General features: G+C 37.5%; 1 protein-coding gene across 8 annotated transcripts in view; it reads right to left on the minus strand.

Annotated features, from left to right (window-relative positions):
- Positions 1-392: 392 nt before the first annotated feature.
- BRWD3 (bromodomain and WD repeat domain containing 3) overlaps positions 393-22473 on the minus strand; it is a 128413-nt gene continuing 106332 nt past the window's right edge. For 3 of the 8 annotated variants that reach the window (XM_027839414.1, XM_027839436.1, XM_027839404.1), the window contains 5 exons: positions 21495-21647; positions 20467-20630; positions 11801-11898; positions 11016-11174; positions 5604-6732 (listed from right to left, as the gene is read on the minus strand). In XM_027839414.1, coding sequence (XP_027695215.1) covers positions 5987-6732; positions 11016-11174; positions 11801-11898; positions 20467-20630; positions 21495-21647 — 1320 coding nt within the window. In that variant the 3' untranslated portion in view covers positions 5604-5986. Of the gene's footprint in view, positions 756-5603; positions 6733-11015; positions 11175-11800; positions 11899-20466; positions 20631-21494; positions 21648-22473 lie in introns of those variants that run through there. The other 5 variants (XM_027839458.1, XM_027839421.1, XM_027839449.1 and 2 more) reach the window with 5 other exon arrangements.

Consider the following 22473-nt stretch of genomic DNA (forward strand, 5'->3'; position numbering starts at 1 on the left):
TTTCAAAGGGAGTTTTTAACCTAATAAAACCAAACACTTTTTGTATCAGCCAAAGGCCATTGTCATAGCCACTGGGGGTGCCAGAAAGAGATGGGTGATAACAACATTTCTCAAAACAGTTTATTTCTTAAATTTTGTACAACAGATAGCAAATGCATAAACATGCAGTCCAGTCCTTGGCCTGCCAAATAATCTTGAAGCCAGTGAATTTCTGAGCATTGGGAGGGAAGTACATGGCTAAACACAGAAGGTATGGAAGGAACCTGGCTGAAAAGTCCCTATTAGCTGACAGAGTATTAGCTCCTTCAGCTTCTGGCTCGTGGTCACCCCACCCTCCCTCTATCCCTCCCAATCCCGCCCAACACCACAAACTGCCCACCCTTTGCCCTCCCCACACATTTTAGTAAAGCACCACTTAGAATGTTACAGTTAAGACTGCAGGCAATTCTGCCACAAATCAAAAATTTCAGGGCTTTGTGGCTCAGCTAGAAAATCTTCTTGTGAGCCAGACGAGGGTCTTAGACATCTCTTTTTCTGAGGTCTAAAACACAAGTGTTGAGACCAAAGTTTCGCAGGCCGACATTTTAACACAGCAAGCTGCCCAGATTTCAAGTGTAAACATCAGATTTACCACCACTAAAAGTGACCCAACACACATTAGCAGTAACTGTTTCCCAGGTGAAGAGAATCCTTCATTGTCTTAGATAGCAGGAGGCTCCTTATGTCTCTCAGGTAAACAACATTTTAAAAACATTCTGTGGCAGAGAAAAGAACCAAAAAATGTAAACGCCAAGAAATGACATTTTGCTAACTCTATTAAAGTTCCCATCTGGACCTACAGTAAGAAATTCCCAGTGTTATCTGCCACCTTCTCATGCTTTGCTACCGACTCTCCTCATAAACCATGAGTTAAGGCATGAAGTAGCAAGAGTGCATTTTGGCAGTGAGTTAGTCCAGTATCCCCGCCCCCCCCCCCCCCCCAAAGACTAGCACTGGTGGCCACTCAAAGAGTTTCCAAACAAAGTGTTCCTTTAACCATTTTTTTTTTAAAGAGAAGTCACATTAGCTTGGCCTTCCTTACTGAATTTTTAAGTTTCATAGACCCCTTATCCATAAACAATATCACATCAATTACTTCAGGGTAATTTCCCTTCTCAAAACATGGACCCTAAGAACAAGAAGATCACTGTGCTGTTAATACTACGCAGGGGCTTACAAAGGAATAGAATGACAAGATACAGGATAAAAAAGTCATTTGCTGATTGCCATCACCACACACTATTGGTTAAGAATTAGAATTTTTAGTACCTCCTAATATTTAATATGTCTGTTTAGAGTGAATTGTAAAAATATTTCCAAACCTAGATTTCTAAAGATTCTGATATCCATCAATTTTGCTTTCTAGAAAGTACTAATCCTTCTCTTCTTAATCAACAAAAGTCTCCTTTTCTTGGTTTAAGTTAAGTGTTACAATACAAGGGGGTATATAGTTAGGCAAACAAACACACCTTATTTATAAGCTGTAAAGTATTTTCTATTTACACAATTGCCAGTCCTGCTGACTTGTGCTAATGTAGGTAGCAGTTTTATATCATAGAAAGTGAAATAAAGAATGAAAATGAGCATGAGAGCTCCAAGAACATGAAGGGGGAAAAAAAAAAAAAAATAAGAACAGGATTAAGTAAAAAATAGAAATATCAGGGAGATGAGTGCCACTTGTATGGCATAAATGTAGCACCTGGAAAAATGACTTTCATCTTTATATTGGCATCAAATCAAAATTTAGTTAACATGGAAGTATTCACTTTCATGTCAAATAAAAAATGAAAGGGCAAGGAAAATCTCCAAGATGATTTTCAAAGCAAAAATAAACAGTGATGAAATCTTTCTTTTATGATACAAAAATTGGTCTTCGAAAAGATGGTGCAAGATTCTATTTCCAATACATTTTTGACAACGCTTCAGGTATCATAAAATATCACTGAATTAACATTCAACAACTGATGCAATATATCAAAAATGTAACCTTTCCTAAAATTAGTGAATTTCAGAAATCAAAATGGTAGTGATCACTTAATATCCTGATAACAAATGACTGATACATATATCTAATTATATTTAACTTGAGATATTTTAAAAATTGTGCAAAAATCCCAATGTCTGAAGTGAGCACCTGTTGATAAAAATGGCATTAACTCATTCTCAGGAACGCAAAACTAGTTAACTGGGTATTGTCGATTTCTAATTTAAGCTATAATAATACACTTGTGAAAAGGCTCAAAAGCGCTGAATTTTAAAATGTCAGCAGTGGTATTCACATCATCTGTTTTCAATAAAGCTACCATAGATGCCTAATGGTAAATGAGCCATAGGAAAAAAAAAACCTTAAAAAAGAGAAAGAAAAAGAAGAAATAGGATAAGGTTTAAGAGAAACAACAACATCCATTCATTCTGATTTTGCTTGGGGGGGGGGTTGGAAAAGTAAGTTCGAATTTTGAACACTTTGTTCGAGACCTCAGTTGTGCAGAATAAGCTCCACAAATTGTATTCAGTCAGCCTAGACTTCTGGGAGGGATGAGAACGGTAACACAACACTGATCTTCAGGGAAGAAAAAAGGGAGAGAAAAAAAGAGGGAAATAAAAAGGACAGTAAATTAAAGTTCAACAGAGGCGTATGGATACATACCTAAACTGGACTGCCTAGAAGGTAAATCAGGAGCAGTAGTATAGAACCAAGAATTGGATAATGTTATTGAATAAGCTCCTTTTCCCGTCTAAACTAAGGTGTGAAGATTTGGGGGAAGTGCAACTGCATGCAGAAATTCAAAGGCTAGCTGCCACGAGGCTAGTGGGGCTTGGGGGGAACAGTTTTTATTGCTGGAAAAGAGAAACCCCAACACACACCCCATTCCCAAATAGGCAAACCAATCTGTTATAAATATACACAGTATACTCATTATTAGGCCCTTAAAGCATTAATATGATGAAACACTGTAGACTTGCTAACAGCTTCACTAACCATTTATAATCTATCATATGAAGACCAAGCTCATAATGATATGTGTACATAAATACTTTTATGGACCTAAAAATAAGTGGTCTTTCCTAGCAATGAAAAATTTTATGTTCCCCGCCCCAAACTCTCTCAATTAATCTCCTGCTCTACTTTTTCTAGGGCCCAATCAAGGTCTTGCTTAAACAAATGGCCTCTGAGAAAATGGGAATGAGAAAGTATGAAAGTTTTAAAAATCTACACAGTATCTACAGGAGGATACTTTAAAAAATAATATCTAAATTGAAAAACAAAAGTTCAAATATGAAAAATAAAAAGACTCATACAAACTGAGGCTATTTTTATGCATATAGAAAGTCTGCATGCAAACAGATGTTTTGCAGTCAATGAGGACTGCATTGCTCTGGCACAACCCGCTGTCTTGTTCTTAAAATTCTAACCCAAAAGATTAAGACTCACACTAGAGCCAAATGTTGCTTCACTATTAGCTTCACAGTATTTCAAGAGACATAAACTAAACTCTTCAAAGAAACACACAGTTAACCTTATTCAAACGATCTTACACCTAGAAGAATATCTTGGGGAATAAAATGTGATTTCTCTTTTTCAAATAAATAAATAATGCTTAAGCTAGCTAAGATTGCATAAATGGCAATTCTTCTACTACATTTTAATAGAGGAATGTCAAAAGGAGTTTATGCTAAGAATCTATGATGGTATATACTGGAGTGCGCATACTAACTGAAGTATCCATGTTGCACTGCTCAGTGTAAGGTCCAGGAAAACACAGGCACAAGCTCTTCTAAGTACACAAAAGAGGAGTGACTGAAATAGTGCACATAGGCAAAAATCAATGTGGAGACCCAGATTGCAAAATGATGCTTGAATTTACACTATGATTAAAATGTGGCAGTTAAGTTGCACCTATAATGGAGTTTGGGTTTGGTGAGGAAAAAGATTACAACAAAAAGTTATCAGTGACATTTACTGTACCAAGAAGCTAAGTTAGTGCCAATTAACATTTCACTATAACACTTTTGTTATGCCCAAACATTACTCGTATGACAAAATGAAATAGGCTCAAGGATGTCAGTCCAAGATACCTTCCTCCACTTCCACTTCATTTGCCCCAAATTTTACGTGTGTGTGTGTGTGTGTGTGTGTGTTGTGTGTGTGTGCATGTGTGTTGAGTGTGTGTGCGTGTGTGTGTGTACCCCTTCCTTTGCTCTTGATGGAATGATCAAAAATTAAATCACCCAAAAGCATGGAATGATTTGTAGTTAGCTTTGTAGTTAAGCAGTAAATTAGGATGGCTGAGTGTGAATTAGGAATCAGCTGGTTCCAAGGCTGATCCTGTAAGTAATGGTGAAGTCCAACAAATTTGCTACTGTTTAAGTCAGAGATGATCTTCTTCATTCCATCACAAGAGCTAAATATCTGCTACTCAATGAATATGAATGTCTCAAATTCAAGAAATAAAACAAGTCTTTTAACCCAAATTTTCTTATGGCACCATATATATTCTATTGCTGTAATCATGAGCACAAGAGTTTTCAAGTCTTTCCCCACCCCCAGAAAGTCATCATTCAAAACATCAGCATACAGTGCAACAAGGTTCTTTTCCAAAAGACTGTAACAGAAGAGCCCTTTTTTTTTTTTAAATAGTATGAATAGAACCTACAAAAATTGACCCCAAATATTAGCCAGCTAGGACATCACAGAGCAAACTAGATGTTAAGTTTCAAGATTTGAATGAAAACCAAACAACCCACATCTGTTAAATAGTAAGCAGTAGCAGAGACATAGAAACGACAGCCCAATATACTACTTACACAAACATGTTCTAATACAAGCTAAGGTAGAGTACACAAGGCTTGTGGAAGTTTGACAATTACTGCTATTAAAGTCAGAGCCAATAGGATCATAAACAACCTTTTGGCTTATCATTTGTGAGCAAAGCATTTCTAATGATTAGCTAATTCTAAGTTCTTCTTCATAATGCAGAACTGCATCTATTTTCTTCTAGGTTTCCAGTAGTTGTCGTTTATGAGAGGTAGCTGAGCTACTGTATTCAGAGAACTCACTCTGTGCAGATGAGGAATTTTTCAGACATTAACCTTTAGCTACACAATGTCTAATAATGCAGTAAAATATAAGAAAAAGAAAACAGATGCAAGTAACTTTTGCATTTGGCACCTTTTGTCTAGATTTTGATACTTCTCAAGTATTGTTTTTAATAAAGTTAATGCACACATCAGGACACACCACAGCAAAGGTTTGCTACATATTTACAAGGCACCAACCCTTTTCTCACCTTTTAACATGAAGAACCAATGAAAAGCATATCAAGATTCCCCTGGCTCCCCACCTTCTTGCTCAGGTCCCCCCCCCCTCCCCCCCCAAAACCTGTTGTATAAATATACTTCAGCTCAGTACAATTTGTGAAAGTTTGGCCTGGGATGATTAAAATAATCCAGATCCTTCTTACAATATAGAAACTGTAAACATTTTATAGCTGCCTTTAGGATTGGTGTATTGTGCAAAAGTTATCATTATTACTGTGTATAGGAATCAAAATGGTAAAAAAAAAAAAAAACTATATAAAAACTCTGTAAGAAGGTGCTGTAATTTCTATAATACAAAATCAAAAAAAAGGGCGATTTCCTTTTTGTGATAAAAATGTCATGCTACTGTAGAGAAGCCGGAAGCTCCTTTAACATAGTAAATATGTAGTGTGGGGGGGGGAACAGAATTTCTTTAATTTAAGGCCTACTGAGTAAGGCTTGCAGGGAAAATTGAAGTGTGGAGAACTCGAGTCTCAAAACAAACATATACTGGCATAATGAAAAAGCACCACTGGAAGGAAGCAGAAAGTCCCCACACAATTTGCTCGGTAGATTTGCCTGGTAAGTTCCCTGTAGAAGAAGGCCATTGGGATCCGATTTTTAAAAACTCTTCTAAAATGTTCATTTGTTAATAATTCCATCCCATGAGATGACTAACCCGGGCCTTCTCTGTCATTTTACGTACTCTGCCTGATCTGGACGTACCGAGATTCAACGGATCTTCAGTGGGAACAAAGCTGTCATTGTCAGAATCGTCATTATACAAAACGGTTCTCCGACCTTGGTTTCTTGTTTTAATTCGGGGCAGTCTACTAAATCGACCTGCAAACATGTTGTCGAATTCATCTTCTGCAACGCGTGCGCGTTTGACGCTGGAGCTTCCTCTGGAGGCTCCTCTCCCTCCTCTTCCTCTTCCTCTCCCCCTTGCTCCATTGCCTCTTCCTCTACTTCCACGACCTCTGCCTCCTCTTCCTCTTCCTCCTCTGCTCCATCGGCCCCATCGGCCCCATCTACCCCTTCCTCCAGCTCCTCTAGTCTTCCAAGGTCTTTTTCCACTGGCGAGATCCTTTCTGATCCTTCTTTTAGGTCTAGTATGAATGACTTTGCTGTAGTCGTGGTCTCCTTCTACATAATCATGGTCTGTTCTACAACTTGAATCAGAGTCTGTATCAGAGCAACATGAACTTTCGGAACTTGAACTAGACTCCCCACTCTCTGATGAAGATAAACATGTTTTCTCTTTTGTACCTTTTTTCTCTCCGTCTTCTTCATCCAGGCTTTCATCATCTTCTGATGCAGTAAGTAATTTTCTCTTCACTCCTTTCCGGTGCTCTTTTCCATTACCATTTGTAAGAAGCTCGTCAATGGACTGATCTAAAATAGGAGGGATCATTTTTAAAAGTTAAGATTGAGTTTGTTAAGATGGCTATTAAGGTTCAAAGCTGAGTTAACAGAGATGAAATATATACAAAGGATCTTATATACCTTAAAGTAATTATGTGCATTTGATTCATATCTTTTTTTTTTTTTTTTTTTTACAACCAAGAGAAAATATATGGTCTTTGAAAAATTATTTTTAAAAAAGTACTTCAGGGGCAGCTAGGTGGTGCAGTGGATAGAGCACCAGCCCTGGAGTCAGGAGGACCTGAGTTCAAATCTGGCCTCAGACCAGGCACTTGACACTTACTAGCTGTGTGACCCTGGGCAAGTCACTTAACCCCAATTGTCTCACACACACACAAAAAGTATCTATTTACAAAGGGGCTTATTTAAGTAGACAAACTACTTAACTTAATTTAAAGCCTGCATATAAAACAAAACTACTATTTTCTGAAAGGTTAACATACAAAAGCACGTCACCTAGTCTTCACTAACACCAAAAGGGAAAGTTTTGTTGGGTTGTGTGTGTGTTTGTGTGCATGCATGTTTTAATATATTTCCCGTAACATAATCCTTTCTCAGGACTCATTGCCATCGGATTCCTGATCCCATCAGGAAATCTTTCCTTTTACCAATCCCACGTAGTACCCTAATACCACTCTTTTCTCTTACTCCTAATAAACTTATAACCTATACCAAGCTAGGGGTAATGTGCTAATTATCTCCCTGCTCAACCTATCATGCTGCTCTGTAGTTAATAAAGGAAGTCTGAATAAATGAGGCAAACTTTTTCAAAGACTGCACCATAAATCAGTCTGCCAATAAACATTTATTAGGTGCTTACTACATGGCAGGTACTGGGCTAAAACCTGGGGATACAAGTACAGTAAATGTCACTTGGAAACAGAGGCAAGGAAAGAGAAGATTCCAGGACAGCCAGTGAAAAGGTACAGAATCAAGAGATGGAGTGTTATGTGGGAAGAACAAAAAGGCTAGTACTGTTGGATCATAGAGTGCATATATGAAAACTGGAGAGGTAGAAGCAGCTAGGCTGTGAGGGGCTTTAAAAGATAAACAAGATTTTATATTTGATTCTACAGGTAATAGGGAGCCACTGGGGTTTGCTAAATAGGGGGCTGAGATGGCCAGGCTTGTCCTTCAGGAAGAATGTTCTGGCAGCTGAGCAGAGGATGGACTGGAGCGGGGAGAGACTTAAGGGTGGCAGCCCCTCCAGCAGGCTATTACAACAGTTTAGATATGAGATGATAAAGCCTGCACCAGGGTGGAGGCAGCGTCAGAAGAGAAAAGGAGAGATGGATGTCGTAAAGGCACAAATGATAGAACTGGGCAATATAGTGAATATGTGGGATGAATGTAAGTGAGAATAACGGTGAGGTTGGCAGTCTGGGTGACCAGGAGGATAGTGGTGCTCTTGACAATAATAGTGAAGTGTTGGAGGTAAAGAAAGTGAGTTCGGTTTGGGACATGTTGAGTTGAGATGTCTACAGGACATTCAGTCAGAGACATCCAAAAGACAGGTGGAGATGGGAGACTGGAGGTGAGGAGAGAGATTAGATCTGGATAGGCAGATCTAAGAATCACCACCAAAGAGATTATAAATGAATCCATGAGAACTGATGAGATCACCAAATGAGAAAGAGGAAGAAGAGAAAAGAGTCCAGATGGGACATCTAGGGTTAACAGACAAGACGTGGATCAAGATCAAGCAACAGAGACTGAGAAGGAGGGGTAGGAGAACCAGCAGAAAGTAACATCTCGAAACCATAGAGGAGAGACTATCCAGGAAAAGCGAATGACCACTACTTTCAAAGGCTCCAGACAAGTCAAGATATATGAGGATTGAGAAAAGATCATTCCATTTGGCATGTAAGAGATCCTCTTCCTAACTATGGAGGGCAGTGCCAGTTGAATGAGAAAGCTGGAAGTCAAGACTGTGGAGGGCTGAGAAGACAGAAAGTGAAGCTATTGGTTTTAGATGGCTTTTTAATAAGTTTAGCTATGAACGGAAGGAGAAAAACAGTGGGATCAAGTGAGAATATTTTAAGGATGAGGGAGGGAGACATGAGCATGTTGGTAGGCAGCACTGAAGCACCCAATATACAGGGCAAGAAGAGTGGTGATGATAGGGCAGGCAGCTTGGAGAAGGGTACATGGAATAGGATCAAGGGTGCATATGGAGGAGTTCACCTTGGCAAAGGAAAAGGCCACCTCTTCATATGAGACAGGAGTAAAGGATCAGACAGTGGGGAAAGACATCTGAGTGATCTGAGATGAAGAGGCAGGGAAAAGAGAGAGCTTCTGGCAAACTGCCAAGAGGCCAGGTTCTCATGAGAGGCTTGGGTTAGAGGGGGTGCAATGGATGAGTTCAGAAGGGGTGAACATTTTTGAAATAGTTGCAGTGGTGAGGGGATAGTGAGTCAGTTTTAGGGAGATGTAAAAAGGATTGCCTTACTGCAGTGAGGACCCAGCCAAGATTCATTGTGCAACCTAAATTTGCAGGTGGATCCATTGAGCACAGTTTCTTGATTTTCTCTATCTCCGATCAGCAGCATATCAACGGGAAAAGACTGTCTCAGCATTTCAACGAATAAATACTCTTGGATGGGAGTACAAGACATTACATGACCCCAGGTTAAAAAGAAAAGTAATAGTAAAGGTAGGCACTGAATTGAAAACCTATGATTCTCCCCCTTTAACACTTTAAACCATCTGAATTTTGATCATAAACACCCACTTAGTCTCCTAACATATTACTTCCCAAGAGTTCTAATCTCACTGGTCTCACTGATGGATCTCCTCATTTCGGATAACTTCTCTACTTTTTCAGAATAATTTTTAATTCCTGTTAAATTCTTTTTTCAAAATCACAATTTGTTAGGAAATATGTACTGGCCATTTGCTCTCAGTCAAGTCATTCTTAAAATGTATTAAGCACCCACTGTGTGCAGAACACCATGCAAGGTGCCGGGCAAGGTACAAAGTTCAGATGAAACATAATTCTTGCCCTCATGGATCTTACAATTAGTAGGGGGATACAATACAAATAATGACAACCAAAATATATAAAACGTAATGAATGCATTCAAGGCATATGAAGCAAAATGGGATGAGCAGTCCAATGGGGATAGGCATTATTGAAGATCAGTGAAAACTCTGTGTGGAATATAGCATTTGAGCTGGCTTTTGAAGGACGGTTAAGAATTTTAAAAGGTGAAGAGTGGTAGGCTATGGGGAAGAAAGGACACTCTAGTCATGTGTTAAGAGCATAGTAAAGTACAGAAGGAAGAAGACGGAATGTATTTTTACAGGGCAGAAAGAAGTCTAGTTTGGCTAGAGTACATAGTAGAGAAACATTTAATCATGTATAAACCTGGAAAATGAGAGTGACACTGTATTAAAGGGGCCTGAATGCTAAACATAGGCACCTGATTTTTATATTAAGTAGGCAATGGGGAGCCACTTAAGTTTTTTTTTTTTTTTTTTTTTTTAAGCAGAGCAACATAATCAAAGCTTTATCCAAGTAAGATTATTGTGTTATCCATATGAAGGGAGAAAGAGAGCAGAAGTAAAGAATGTCTATTAGGAGGCTATAACAGTAGTACAGAGGGGTGTAATGAGTGCTTTTCTGCTTTTTCTTTTCTTTCTTCTAAAAAATATTTTTTTGTTATACAGGATGGCTGTCTGGGGCAAGAGAGGAGGAGTGACACTGGGTAAAATGTAGGCAATGGAAAAATAAATGTTATCAGTAAAATTTTATTGGGAAAAAAAAAAAAGCCACAAACCAAGATGTGGATATGAATGGTGGAGGGACAGCCAAAGAAAACCCTGAAGTTATAGACATGGGAGATTTGGTGAAAGGTGGTGACAGAGAGAGAAATAATGAAAGCAAGAGAAGGAGCAGATTTAGGGGGAAAAGAAAAAAAATTGGTTTCATTTTGGATATGTAAACATATAAATATAAATTTGAGGTGTTAGTGAAGTTAAAACGATATACTTTATCCAAATTAGATACTATTAAATTATTCAGGCTAGCAATTACAAAGAACACTGAATTTAGGGCAATTTAAAAAAAAAAAGGAAATCTAGTTTTTATACTTTAAATACATTAGCTATTAAATGACTTATCTGTCATTTAAACAGAGATACTGCATAAGTCAATCAAATTAAACAATCAACAAGCATTTAAAAAAAAAAAAAATCCCTGTCCTTAAAAGCACCAGTTTAAAGAAGAAATTATTAAATTATTTATATCCTACCTCTTTCAACTGGTGTAACTTTACCCCGGGACGATGTGCTTTTCCTTGGATAGGTATCATTTCCATTTTGGCTTTGTACATTTGAATATGATGATGAACTTTGTCCCTCAATGGCTTCATCAACTACATATCCAACAGGATCATCACCGGGGTCTGAAACTTCAATTTCAAGAGAGTGTGCTTGTTAAGGGGACAGCATTGAAAAATCAGACCCATACAGTTATTTAGGACCTGAAAAGATGACTCATTCAGCTGTACCATGTTAGAATTAAAAAATGGTAGAGTCTCAAACTTGATTATGATTATACTGAACATCAACATATTCTCAGAGTTCTCAGTCATGGCATCTATGAGAGAAGAGTGTGCTGAATAAGCCTTACCCACCACGCCACAATAAACCCCCATTTCCCATGTTTCAAAATAAGTTCAAACTATATATGACAATGATAACAGCAACAAATACATGATGGAAGACTTTAAATAATGTAGTCTGTATAGAGTCTCATATTTGGGGGACACGAAAAATGACCAGAGCTTTGATCTAGTTAGAAATCTTCATTTCTAGGGGTAACAAGCTCAGCAGTTAAATGACTTGCTGAACTCTCATTTGTTAACACAAACATAGGATTTCAAGCTGCCAAGGACACTAATTCAGAGCTCATACAGGTGGGAAGCAAAGACAGACCTACTAAGGACATGAGTTCACTGCTGGAATCCCCTCAGTCTCACTTGAGGGCTTTAAAGACAGAATAAAATGGGGGTGCAAAACAAATGAGCATTTTTACCATGAGATGAGACAGAAGAGCTCGTCCAGGTCAAAGGCAGTGAGGTATTTGGGTCACTTGGAGACTCTGTCTTCGTTTGTTTCTGTTTTCCTTTTGGACTAAAGGCAAGAATATTCAATCATAAGTAGACGGTCTATGTTAGAAACCTATTTGCAATGTGAAACAAAATATTTTTACCATGACATCATTTGGAAGACACCCCAAACAACTACATTTTGGCAAAGGAAAATGATATACCAAATCTTATTGAATTTCTGACAGATCCCAGTAATAAATGAAGTAATAATAATAGCTAGCATTTATATGGCACTTTAAGATTTACAAAGCACTTTACATTTATCAACCATTTGATTCTCCCAACAACCCTGTGCCGTAGGGTTCATTTTTTTAAGCCCATTTTTACAGATGAGTAGACTTAGTCTGAGAGAAGCTTAGTAAGTGACGTGTCTAGAGGCATACATTAAGTGCCTAGGGAAGGATCTGAACTTTGATCATCCTGACTCTAAGTCCAACACTCCTGAAAGACATGAAGCAAGAGTTCTTAAATGATTTTATAAATGAAGTAAGACGTGCTAGAGGAAAACAACTGGATAAGAAATGAGAGCTATGAAGAGAGAATTGAAAAGAAGATTAACAGCTTGGCACAAGAAGTAAAAAAAACTTAATCCAAGCAACAGACTTCCTGAAAATTAAAATGGACTAAATAGAAGCCAATGAAAGTTAAAAGACTGAAAAAATAGAAGGTATTTCATATAATAATCGACCTAGAAAACAGATCAAAGAGAGATCATCTACCAAAAAGCTGAGCCAAGATGGTGGGTAGCAGAAAGCTGTATAGTGAGCTCCTCCTGCTCCAAACAGATCTAGAAAAAAACACCAGAATGCATCCTGATGGGGAAATCCAGGAAAAAGTAATTTTTCCTGCCCAGGTAGGCATAGGGAGAAAGACAGGGCACGGAGAACTCTGAAGACAGAGAATGCTGAGTAGGGATACCCCACCACTCAAGGAAAGGCTGTGTACTAAGCCAAATCCATACCAGTGGACTTTGACAGAAACAGGTAACATTATCGCCTATTACGCATTCTCAGATCAAAGATCCAAGGCAGAATGAGGAGGGGATGTGTACCCAGGAGTGGCCTTTCAGGATGAGGTCCTAGACTGTGTATCAAGGGAAGTTAGGTGGCTCAGTAGATAAAGAGCTGGACCCAGAGCCAGGAAGATCTGAGTTCAAATTCAACCTCAGACACCTACTAGCTGCATGACCCTGGGAAAGTCATTAAACCTGTCTTAGTTCCCTTACCTGTAAAAGGGAAATAATAACAGCAGCTACCTCTCAGGGTGGTTGAGACATTGAATGATGTAATATCTGTAAAGTGCTTAGCACAGGGGTGGGGAACCTGCAGCCTCGAGGTCACTTGTGGCCTTTTAGGTCCCTGGGTGGGGCCTTTCTGACTGAGTTCAAGTTTTACAGAACAGATCCTTTTATTAAGGGGATTTGTTCTGTGAAGTTTGGACTTAGTCAAAGCGCAACGTTTAAGGACATAGAGGGCCATATGTGGCTTCAAGGCCACAGGTTCTCTACCCCTGGCTTAGCACAATGCCTGACACATATGAGGTGCTATATTATTTTTATTACTATTATTACCAAGAGAGGAAAATTTTGTGACTCCAGACCCAGTGCTCCACCCGCTGCACCTTTAACCAGCCAAAGAATTTGTTTAAAAAGAGTTTTCATTTTGTTACTTGTTTCATTTTGTTACTGTTTTTAAACAAAAACAGCTAAGTAGCTTTTTTTTTAAGCAAACGAAAAGAGACTGTTAGAGGAAAAAGTAAGGAAAAAATGAGTGCTATGCAAGAAAGAATTGAAAAAGGAACTAATATTTTGGCAAAAGAGGTATAAATCCTGCAGGCAACAAACTCCTTAAAAAGTAGAAGAGACCAAATAGAAGCCAAGGGTTGCATGAGATAAGAAATATCAAAACAAAGTCAAAGGACTGAAAAAAAAATAGAAGAAAATGTGACTGGGTGAAGACAACTGAGCCAGAAAACATCAAGAAGAAAAAAATTTCAGAATCATAGGACTACCTGAAAGCCACGGCCAAAAAAAAACCCTAAATGTCATACTGTAAAGAAATCATAAAACTGTCCATACCTCTTAGAACTAGAGGGCAAATGGACATAGAAAGAATCCACTAGTCACCTACTGCAAGAAACTCCAAAATGAAAACCCCCAAGAACATCTCCTCGAACATTATAGCCCAAATCTAGAGCTTCTAGGTCAAAGAAACAACACTGCAAGCAGACAGAAAGATAAGTCAAGTACTGAGGAGTCACAGTGAGGACCACACACAATTTAGCAGCCACCACTATGAACCAGTGCAGAGCTTGGAATATGATGTTCCAGAGGTTTGTAAAAGATAAGAGGGTTACAGTCAAGAATGATTTACCCAGCTAAAATAATATAATCCCGGGGGTGGGGGTGGGGAATGGACCTTTAATGAAACCAAGAACTTCCAAGTATTCCTGATGAAAAGACCATAGCTATATAGAAAATGTGAGGTTCAAACACAGGAGTAGAGAGAAAACATAAAAAGATAAACACGAATGAACAATCATAATGGAATAAACATGGATGAACTGCTTATATTCAAATATAGGGGATATGATATATATATATATATGTTTCTCCTCTAAACCCTATCCTTATCAGGGGTCATAGAGTCTAATTAGATAAGGCCTATAAGTGGTTCTGTTATGTCTTAATGACCTTAAGAGAAGACTAGAAAGAGAGGGGAAGAGGACTACACTTGGAAGGCTGGGGTGAAGGAAAGTTAAGGAAAATTATCTCTCATAAGCAAGATGTAGAAGTATCTAGAAAAACGAGGAGAAGGAAGTGGGTGGGGGGACAGCTGATAATTTCAACATCACTTTCATTTGAACTGGTCAAAGGAGAGAAGAATATTCACACAGATACAGGGAGGGAGACAGACAGAAAGAGTTAGTTACTAAGGGAAAGGGACAGGGGGAAGGGAAGTTTTGGGGGGGATAAAGATTAGTACTAAGCAAAACAAAATCTAAGAATGTACAAAAACATCAATAATTCTTTTTGAAATGGCAAAGAAGAAGAATCTGAGGGGGTGTGCATAAATTGGGGAACAGCTGAGCAAGCTGTGGTACATAAATGTGATGAAATATTACTGTGCTGTAAGAAATGAGGAGGAGATGATTTCAGACAGACTCGCAAAGACTTGTATGAACTGATGCAGAGTGAAGTAAACAGCAGATACATCAATATTGTAAAGATGAAAAACTTTACAAGACTAAGGAACTCTGAACAGCATAATGTCCAATCACGATTCCAGGGGATTAATGATGAAACATGCTCCCCACCCTCCTGACAGAAAGATGAAGGACTCAGAATGCAGAATGAAACATAAATATTTTTTGGACATGGCCAATGCTGAATTTTTCTTTTTGCTTTACTACACGTTTTAACACGGATTTTGTTTTCGTTCTGTTCTCAACTAGAGGGTTGGGGAGGGAGAGAAGGTGGCTATTTGCTCCTTGAAAAAAATAAAACATAACAAAAAAACCAAAAAGAAATCTTAAAAGGAAATTGTCCAGATCTCTTCGAACCAGAGGGCAAAGTGGAAACATAAAGAATCCACAATTCACAAGAATCAGTCACTTCCTGAAATAAGCCATACAATGAAAATTTCTAGGTACATCATAGGCAAAAACTCCGACCTGGAATAGGTCAAAGAAAAATTATTCCAGGCATCCAGAAAGAAAAAATTGAAGTACCAAGGAACCAGAGTCAGGATCACATGTGATTTAGCAGCAACCATTATAAGGGAGAAGAAAGCTTAGAATACAATATTCTAGAAGGCAAACGATAGAGGCTTATGACCAAAAATTACTTACCTGGAAGGCCCAAATATAATCCTACAGGGGGGAAAATGGATCTTTGATAAAATGGAGGGTTTCTAGCCATGGCTGATAAAAACAAAACTTGAGCTGAGTAGAAGTTTTGAAATATGAACTATCAATCATAAGAGACTAAACAATGATTAATGGTTAACATATGAATATGGGAAGATAATACATTTGTCCCCTCAGAACCCTAATTTCATCAAGGGTTGTAGAGGGAGGCTAATTTTTCCATGTTTTAATGATCTTAAAAGAAAGTAGGAAAGGGAGGGGGAAAGGAATACATGGGAGAAGAAAAAAGAAGAATTGGAAAATTATCTCAAATAATTGGGGTATGCAAATGGAAGAGTATAAGTAAGGGGCAGGGGAAGAGGTGACACTTGAGTGGATCAGAGGAGGGACGAACACACATAGATCCACAGTTGGATGCAGAAATACATTTCAGTCAACAGGGAGAAATAAGAAAATTAAGGGAGGGATTAGTTCCAAGCAAAACTATCTATGGAGAATGGATCGTGTGTGTGTGTGTGTGTGTGTGTGTGTGTGTGTTGGGGGGGTGTTAAAAGGAAATAAAGAATAAAAACATGTGAGTGGGCTCTGGATGAAGGAAAGTGAAGAGGGCAGAAGCAGGCTGAAGAAAAAGCTCTGGCACTGCATATACATTGCAATCACTACCTTCTTTATAAAGAGGTGACATAAAATAAAGAAAAAGGAAATAAAAGAAGAGAATGAAGGGAAATACGTATTTCATAATCCTAACTATGAATGAGATGACCTCACCCATAAAAAGGAAGAGAAGAACAGAAAAGATCAGAAAGCAGAATGCAACAGTATGTTGTTTACTTGAAACAAAGACGCACAAAGAGTTAAAAGTAAGAGACTGGAAGAAAATCTCATATTTCAGCTAAAATTTTTAAAAAGGCAAAGGTACAATCATGATCTCAGACAAGGCAATAAAGAAAACAGACTTTAACTTGTGCTTTTTAGACTTAGATTAATTCCCCCATCGCCCCCCAAAAAGTTAAGGACCTGAACAGAATTTTATAAAAGGCAGATGTGATAGTACTCTGGTCATTACTGCACTGGAATAAAAACGAGTATACATGGCTTAGCTGATTGCATGGAACCTTTATAAAAAGCAACTGTGTTAGGGCATAAAAACCTCACAAACAACTGGAGAAAAGCAGAAATGTTAGATAATGACAATGCAACAAAAATTGTTGGGATATGGTCAAAGCAGTCCTTAGGGGAAAATTTCTATCTCTTAATGCTTTCATCAATACAAAAGAGAACAAACAGATTAACAAATTGGTCAAGCAACTACAAAAAAACAAAACAAAAAAAACCCCTAGAAAAACCAACAAATTAAAAAACCCCAATTAATTATCAAAATAGCAATCTTGAAGATCAAAGAGCTTAACAAAACTGAAAGCAAAAATACTACTGATTAATAAATTAGAAGCTGGTGTTTGCTTTTTTTGGGGGGGAGGGAGATAGCTAAAACATTATCCAGTTTTTAAAAAAGATTTTTAAAAAATTATTTTAGGAAGAAATACAAAAACAAAACAAAACAAAAAAAAATGGCTTGGTACCTAAATCAAGAAGAATCAAAACAGAGAAAGAAAACGCTAGACAAATATCCATAATGAATACTGATGCAAAAATTTTAAATGAAATACTAAGAAGGTTGCTATAGCAACATATCACAAAGATTATACATAATGACCAGACTGGATTTATACCAGGAATTCAGGGTCGGTTTAATACTGAGAAGAGGAAAGAAGGAAGAAAAGGAAACAAGCATTTATTAAATGTTTACTATGTGCCAGGCACTGTGTAAAGCCATGAACACAATAGATCATATTAATAACAGGAACAAAAATCCTATTATATTAATATACGGGGGGAAAAAAGCTTTTGACAAGATACAACACCCATTCCTGTGAAAAATAATAGATAGGATGGCAAAAAATGGATCTTTCCTTAACATAAGTAGTATCCATCTTAAAACTAAAAGCCAGAATTACATGCAACAGAAATAAATGTAGAGGCTTTCCCATCAAGATCAGGACACCCATTAATACCATTGCTATTTGATGTAGTGCTTGAAATGCTATAGTTACCAGAAAAAGAAAGTGAGGGAAGAAACACAGGCAAACAGGAAATAAAATGATATTGCTTTCTGCAGAGGATAAGATGGTTTACTAGAACCCGAGATTCTAAACTAACTAAAAACTAACTGAATTAATAACTTTAGCTAATTTGCAGGATGGAAAATTCTATATATTATCAAGAAAAAGCAGCAGGAAGAGAAACAGAAAAATTCCATTTAAAATAACTACAGAATGGATAAAACACTTGTGAATCTACATGCAAAGACATACACAAGAACTACATGAGTATAACAGAGGCAGCAAGATGGCATGGTGGACAGAACACTTCACCTGGAGTCAGGAAGACCTGAATTAAAATCTGACTTCAGACAGAGACTTCCTAGTTGTGTGGCCCTGGGCAAGTCACTTAACCTGTCTATTTCCGTTTCTTCATAGGTAAGATGAGGATAATAATTATACCTACCTCCCAAGGCTGTTTTAAGGATAAAATGAAATGAAATTTATAAAGAGCTTTGCTAATCTCGATGTGTTATAATGTAAATGTTAGCTATTTATGACAAAACAGAAATAAAGACAGACCTAAGTAATTGGAGACATTAACTGCTTGGGGGAGACCAAGTCAATATAATAAATGATGACCATATGGCCTAAATTAATCTAGTTACTCAGCCCTATACCAATCACATAACCAAAGGGTTACTAAGAGCTATAAAAAAAAATAATGAAACAGACCTGGAGGAATAAAAACAGAATCTCAAGGAAAATAATGGAGAAAAAAAAAAGTACAAAGGGGGCCTACCTACCAGTACCAGATCTTAAATTACACTACAAAGTAGTAAATGGGTAAAAAAGACATAGAGAAGCAAATGAACCTGGTAGCCTAGTGGTTAATAAACCTATAGATCCCATATATTGCACTAAGAACTCCCTATTTGACAAAAATTGCTGAGAAAACTGGAAAGCACTCTGGCAGAACCTAAGAGTACACCAAACATTTCCATGATTTAGACATAAACAGAATGACATCATAGAAAAAAAAAATAGGGGCAGCTAGGTGGCACAGTAGATAGAGCACTGGCCCTTAAGTCAGGAGGACCTGAGTTCAAATCTGACCTCAGACACTTGACACTCACTATAGCTGTGTGACCCTGGGCAAGTCACTTAATCTGTATTGCCTCACCAAAAAAAATACATAAATAAATAAATAAAAATTAAAAAAAATAAAAGGAGCAACAAGGAAATGACCTTTCAGAAATAAGGATAGGGGAAAGAGTTCCTGACCAAACAAAGGACAGAGAGGACCACAGATAAGAAATGGTCAGCATTGATCACAAAATCAGGTTGAAGGGTGAGGTGGATTTTTGTTAATTGAAAATAATCAATTACAAAGGATGTCATCTTCACCCCCAAACAAATGTACAATGTATATTTTGGCTGGAAAAATGGCCTAAACCTTCCCAGGGTAAAATGCAATAGCCCTACCTACTTAAGAGGCAGTCACCACGATTATACCACAAATGCAAACCTATTAAACTACTGACTAAAGATTCTTAAATAATTGCTTGTTTATTTGCAGATGAGTAACTCTTTGTACTTGGTATGAAAGCAGGGACTAGGGAAAGGACCTGGACTTGTGATTTCATCAGTATAAGGAACTCTCAGGTGAGGGAACACCCCCCCACAAATTCAAGTAGGCACCTTCTCTGCAACTTAGTCTTAGAAAGTCATCTGGAGCACTGGTGTCAAACTCACATGAAAAACTGAGTTCTGCAGCTGCATGTTAACTTCAAAAATTACATGAGCATTATTTATGCAATATTGTATTTTTCTAATTTTGTTCAACTTTTCTCAAACCACAGTTCGACACCTCTGGTTTGGAACGCTGAGTAGGCAGTCACACTGGCAGAATGGGGCAGAGAGAGGAATTCTTGGCTTCAAAGTCAGCTATCTGTGCCACCACAATCTCCCTCTTAACGTTGGACCTTTTCATGTTCAAATTCTCCTTGCATGTTAAGGATGAGCACAGAAGTAACTATAATTGCAGGTGAAATTGGTACTGAACATTATAGGCCTATGGTCCACCCAGGCCTCTTCTGCACTGCCCTCTAGGCATTCCTAATGTATTATTCCCTCACTTTTGGCTTGTCACCTTTAAACTCAGTCTTCTCCTAGAGTTTATCTATTTCATTATCACAATAAATATGTGAGATAGAATGGGAAAGGCATGGCCATTGATTTGCTCATGGTGACACACTGATAAAGAGATCAACTGAGACTCCAGGTCTCCTAACTCCCAAGTCAGTAGTTTACCAAATAGACCAAACACCAAAGGAACCACTAGAGAAGTCGGAATCCCAGAATCATTTACAATGCTCCTTTTACCCCTCAAACAAACTAGTTTCCCATTAACCTTCCAAAACGATGATAACAATAATAATAATGTAACATCATGATGATGATAACGATTATGACAGAACCTATTGTGAACACATGGGGGGAAGAGACAATGAAAAAACTGGCAAAGAAGGGGTAAAGGATGCCAAAATTGTTGGAGAGGTTGGTCAAATTACAAAAAGGTTCATTTCATTTATAATATGGAAAAAACAATTGAGCACAGTTACCTTGATGCTCTGCTACTATTTGGTGAACTACTGCTGCTCCGGAGACGTTTTCTGTACGGGGGGCGTTTCCTCTTCTGACACTGGATGGTAGATTTATAATCAGAGGTTATATTTTTAATATGATTTTCAAATAAGGCAGATAAGCGAAGAGTCATGCTGTAGATCTGAAACCAGGAAACATAACTTAGTTCTATTAAAAAATAGACTATGAAAATGCACAGAAACATCTACATCATCATTCCAAACAAAGTTTATATATATATATGTGTGTGTGTGTATACACACACACACACACACACACACACACACACACACACACATATTCGACAGTCGTGAAATTTCACTCACCGAAATGATGAATTAACTACAGTAGAACACATTTATATATGACCATTTGGTGAGAAAAAGCATTGTTGAAAATTAACTCAACTTAAACGTGGTACCAGTGGAGAGTATATAAAAACTGCCTATTTTGCCCCCACTAAGTTTCATTTTGGAGAGAGTATCGGGGAAATGTTCAATGCAGTTAAAATGTTAAAAGTTCCAAAGAGTGATCACACCCAACTATGGAAATGAGGATAACAAAAAGAAGTCTACAATTCATTCGAATATTTCATTCATGCCATCTCCACAATACCAACCACTTTTCTCCCAATTTTGTTACCAAAAAATTAGCACTTGCCTAATTTTCCTCTTACTACTTACTATCGTCTTGACTTTTCTCTGATAGACTGAGGTAAAAGGTACAACATGAATAGGAGGCAAGTGAAAGGAAGACAAGTTAATTCAGTTTTGTTTATATGCAAAAATACCTTGGTATATAACATGCATGCTTATTAACCCAGGTTTTAGTAAAGATATTTCAAGTGACTAAACTATTATATTCATAGCAGCACCTTGTTTAACTGTTTAAAAAGTGATCAAAGACAACTGTTTAATACAAATGACTGGTTTGCCTAGATGAGGTTCAAGGAATTTCTTTTTTAACAAAATGGTTAAAATAATTATTCCATGAAGAATACTCATACCCTTGACTTTTTATTAGGAGTATAAGCTTTTGAGTTGGTGAATATTAGGCGAACATCCTTATAAAATTCCAAAGGACTGGCATAGTTTCCTGCTTCCAAAGTTTCTTTCACAGTGCTGAAGTCCATAGGAGTGTCTATAATATCTTGATAATCCTAAAAGTATTAATGTATGTTATCATATCTAAATCTTGGCAACAGTGTTCAACAATACACATGAAGAGAGAGGTTTGTTTAGCATAACTAGATACTATATAATCTCCATTATGCTTTAGAAAGTACCACCCAAACCACCCAAAACCAAAATGAATATATCACAAAGGAGAGATCTCTGATGCCTCTAAAGCTCCTAGAAGTAGAAATAAAGTAAAGAGGGACCTTAGCTCCTATTCCCCTTCTTCAGATGCAAATGGCTGTGCAAGGATATAACAGAGAAGACAGATCATTAATGAAGTCCCTTGTCTCTAGGCCTGAAGAGTCTCCAGTGCAAAGAAAGGTAGGAAAGTTCTCTAACAACCACCCTCCCCACCCCGAAAAGCTTCTCTCCTATGCCATGGAATAATATAACTAAACATTTTCAGGATTCCACCCTCTATCAGAAAGTCCTACTGTCTACAAAGGTCATCACAATGATTCAGAATTCAATCAATGTTTTTAAGGAAAACATTCTCTTATTGTTCCACTCTGACCTCTCATCCTAGTAGAAATAATTAGACCTATCTACTAACAAAGGCCAAGGTAAAAAACCTTTAGTGAAAAAGTCTCAAAATTAAATTTCTCCCAATACATGCAGAATTATGAAATAATAAACCACCATATTCTCTGCAAAGAATAAATCAAAGAACAGGAAGAAAAAAAAAATCCTCTTAAAAAAAAAAAACTCCTTGACTTGGTCCCTCTCTTACCTTCAAATGAGGGACTAAAAGGGTTCCAAATGCATCTTTTGTTTAAGTAATTTTAAAAACAGTAAATTTCTATTCAG

Source organism: Vombatus ursinus, unplaced genomic scaffold (genome assembly GCF_900497805.2).
Source record: "Vombatus ursinus unplaced genomic scaffold, bare-nosed wombat genome assembly UNPS02004691.1, whole genome shotgun sequence".
Classification (NCBI taxonomy): Eukaryota; Metazoa; Chordata; class Mammalia; order Diprotodontia; family Vombatidae; genus Vombatus; species Vombatus ursinus.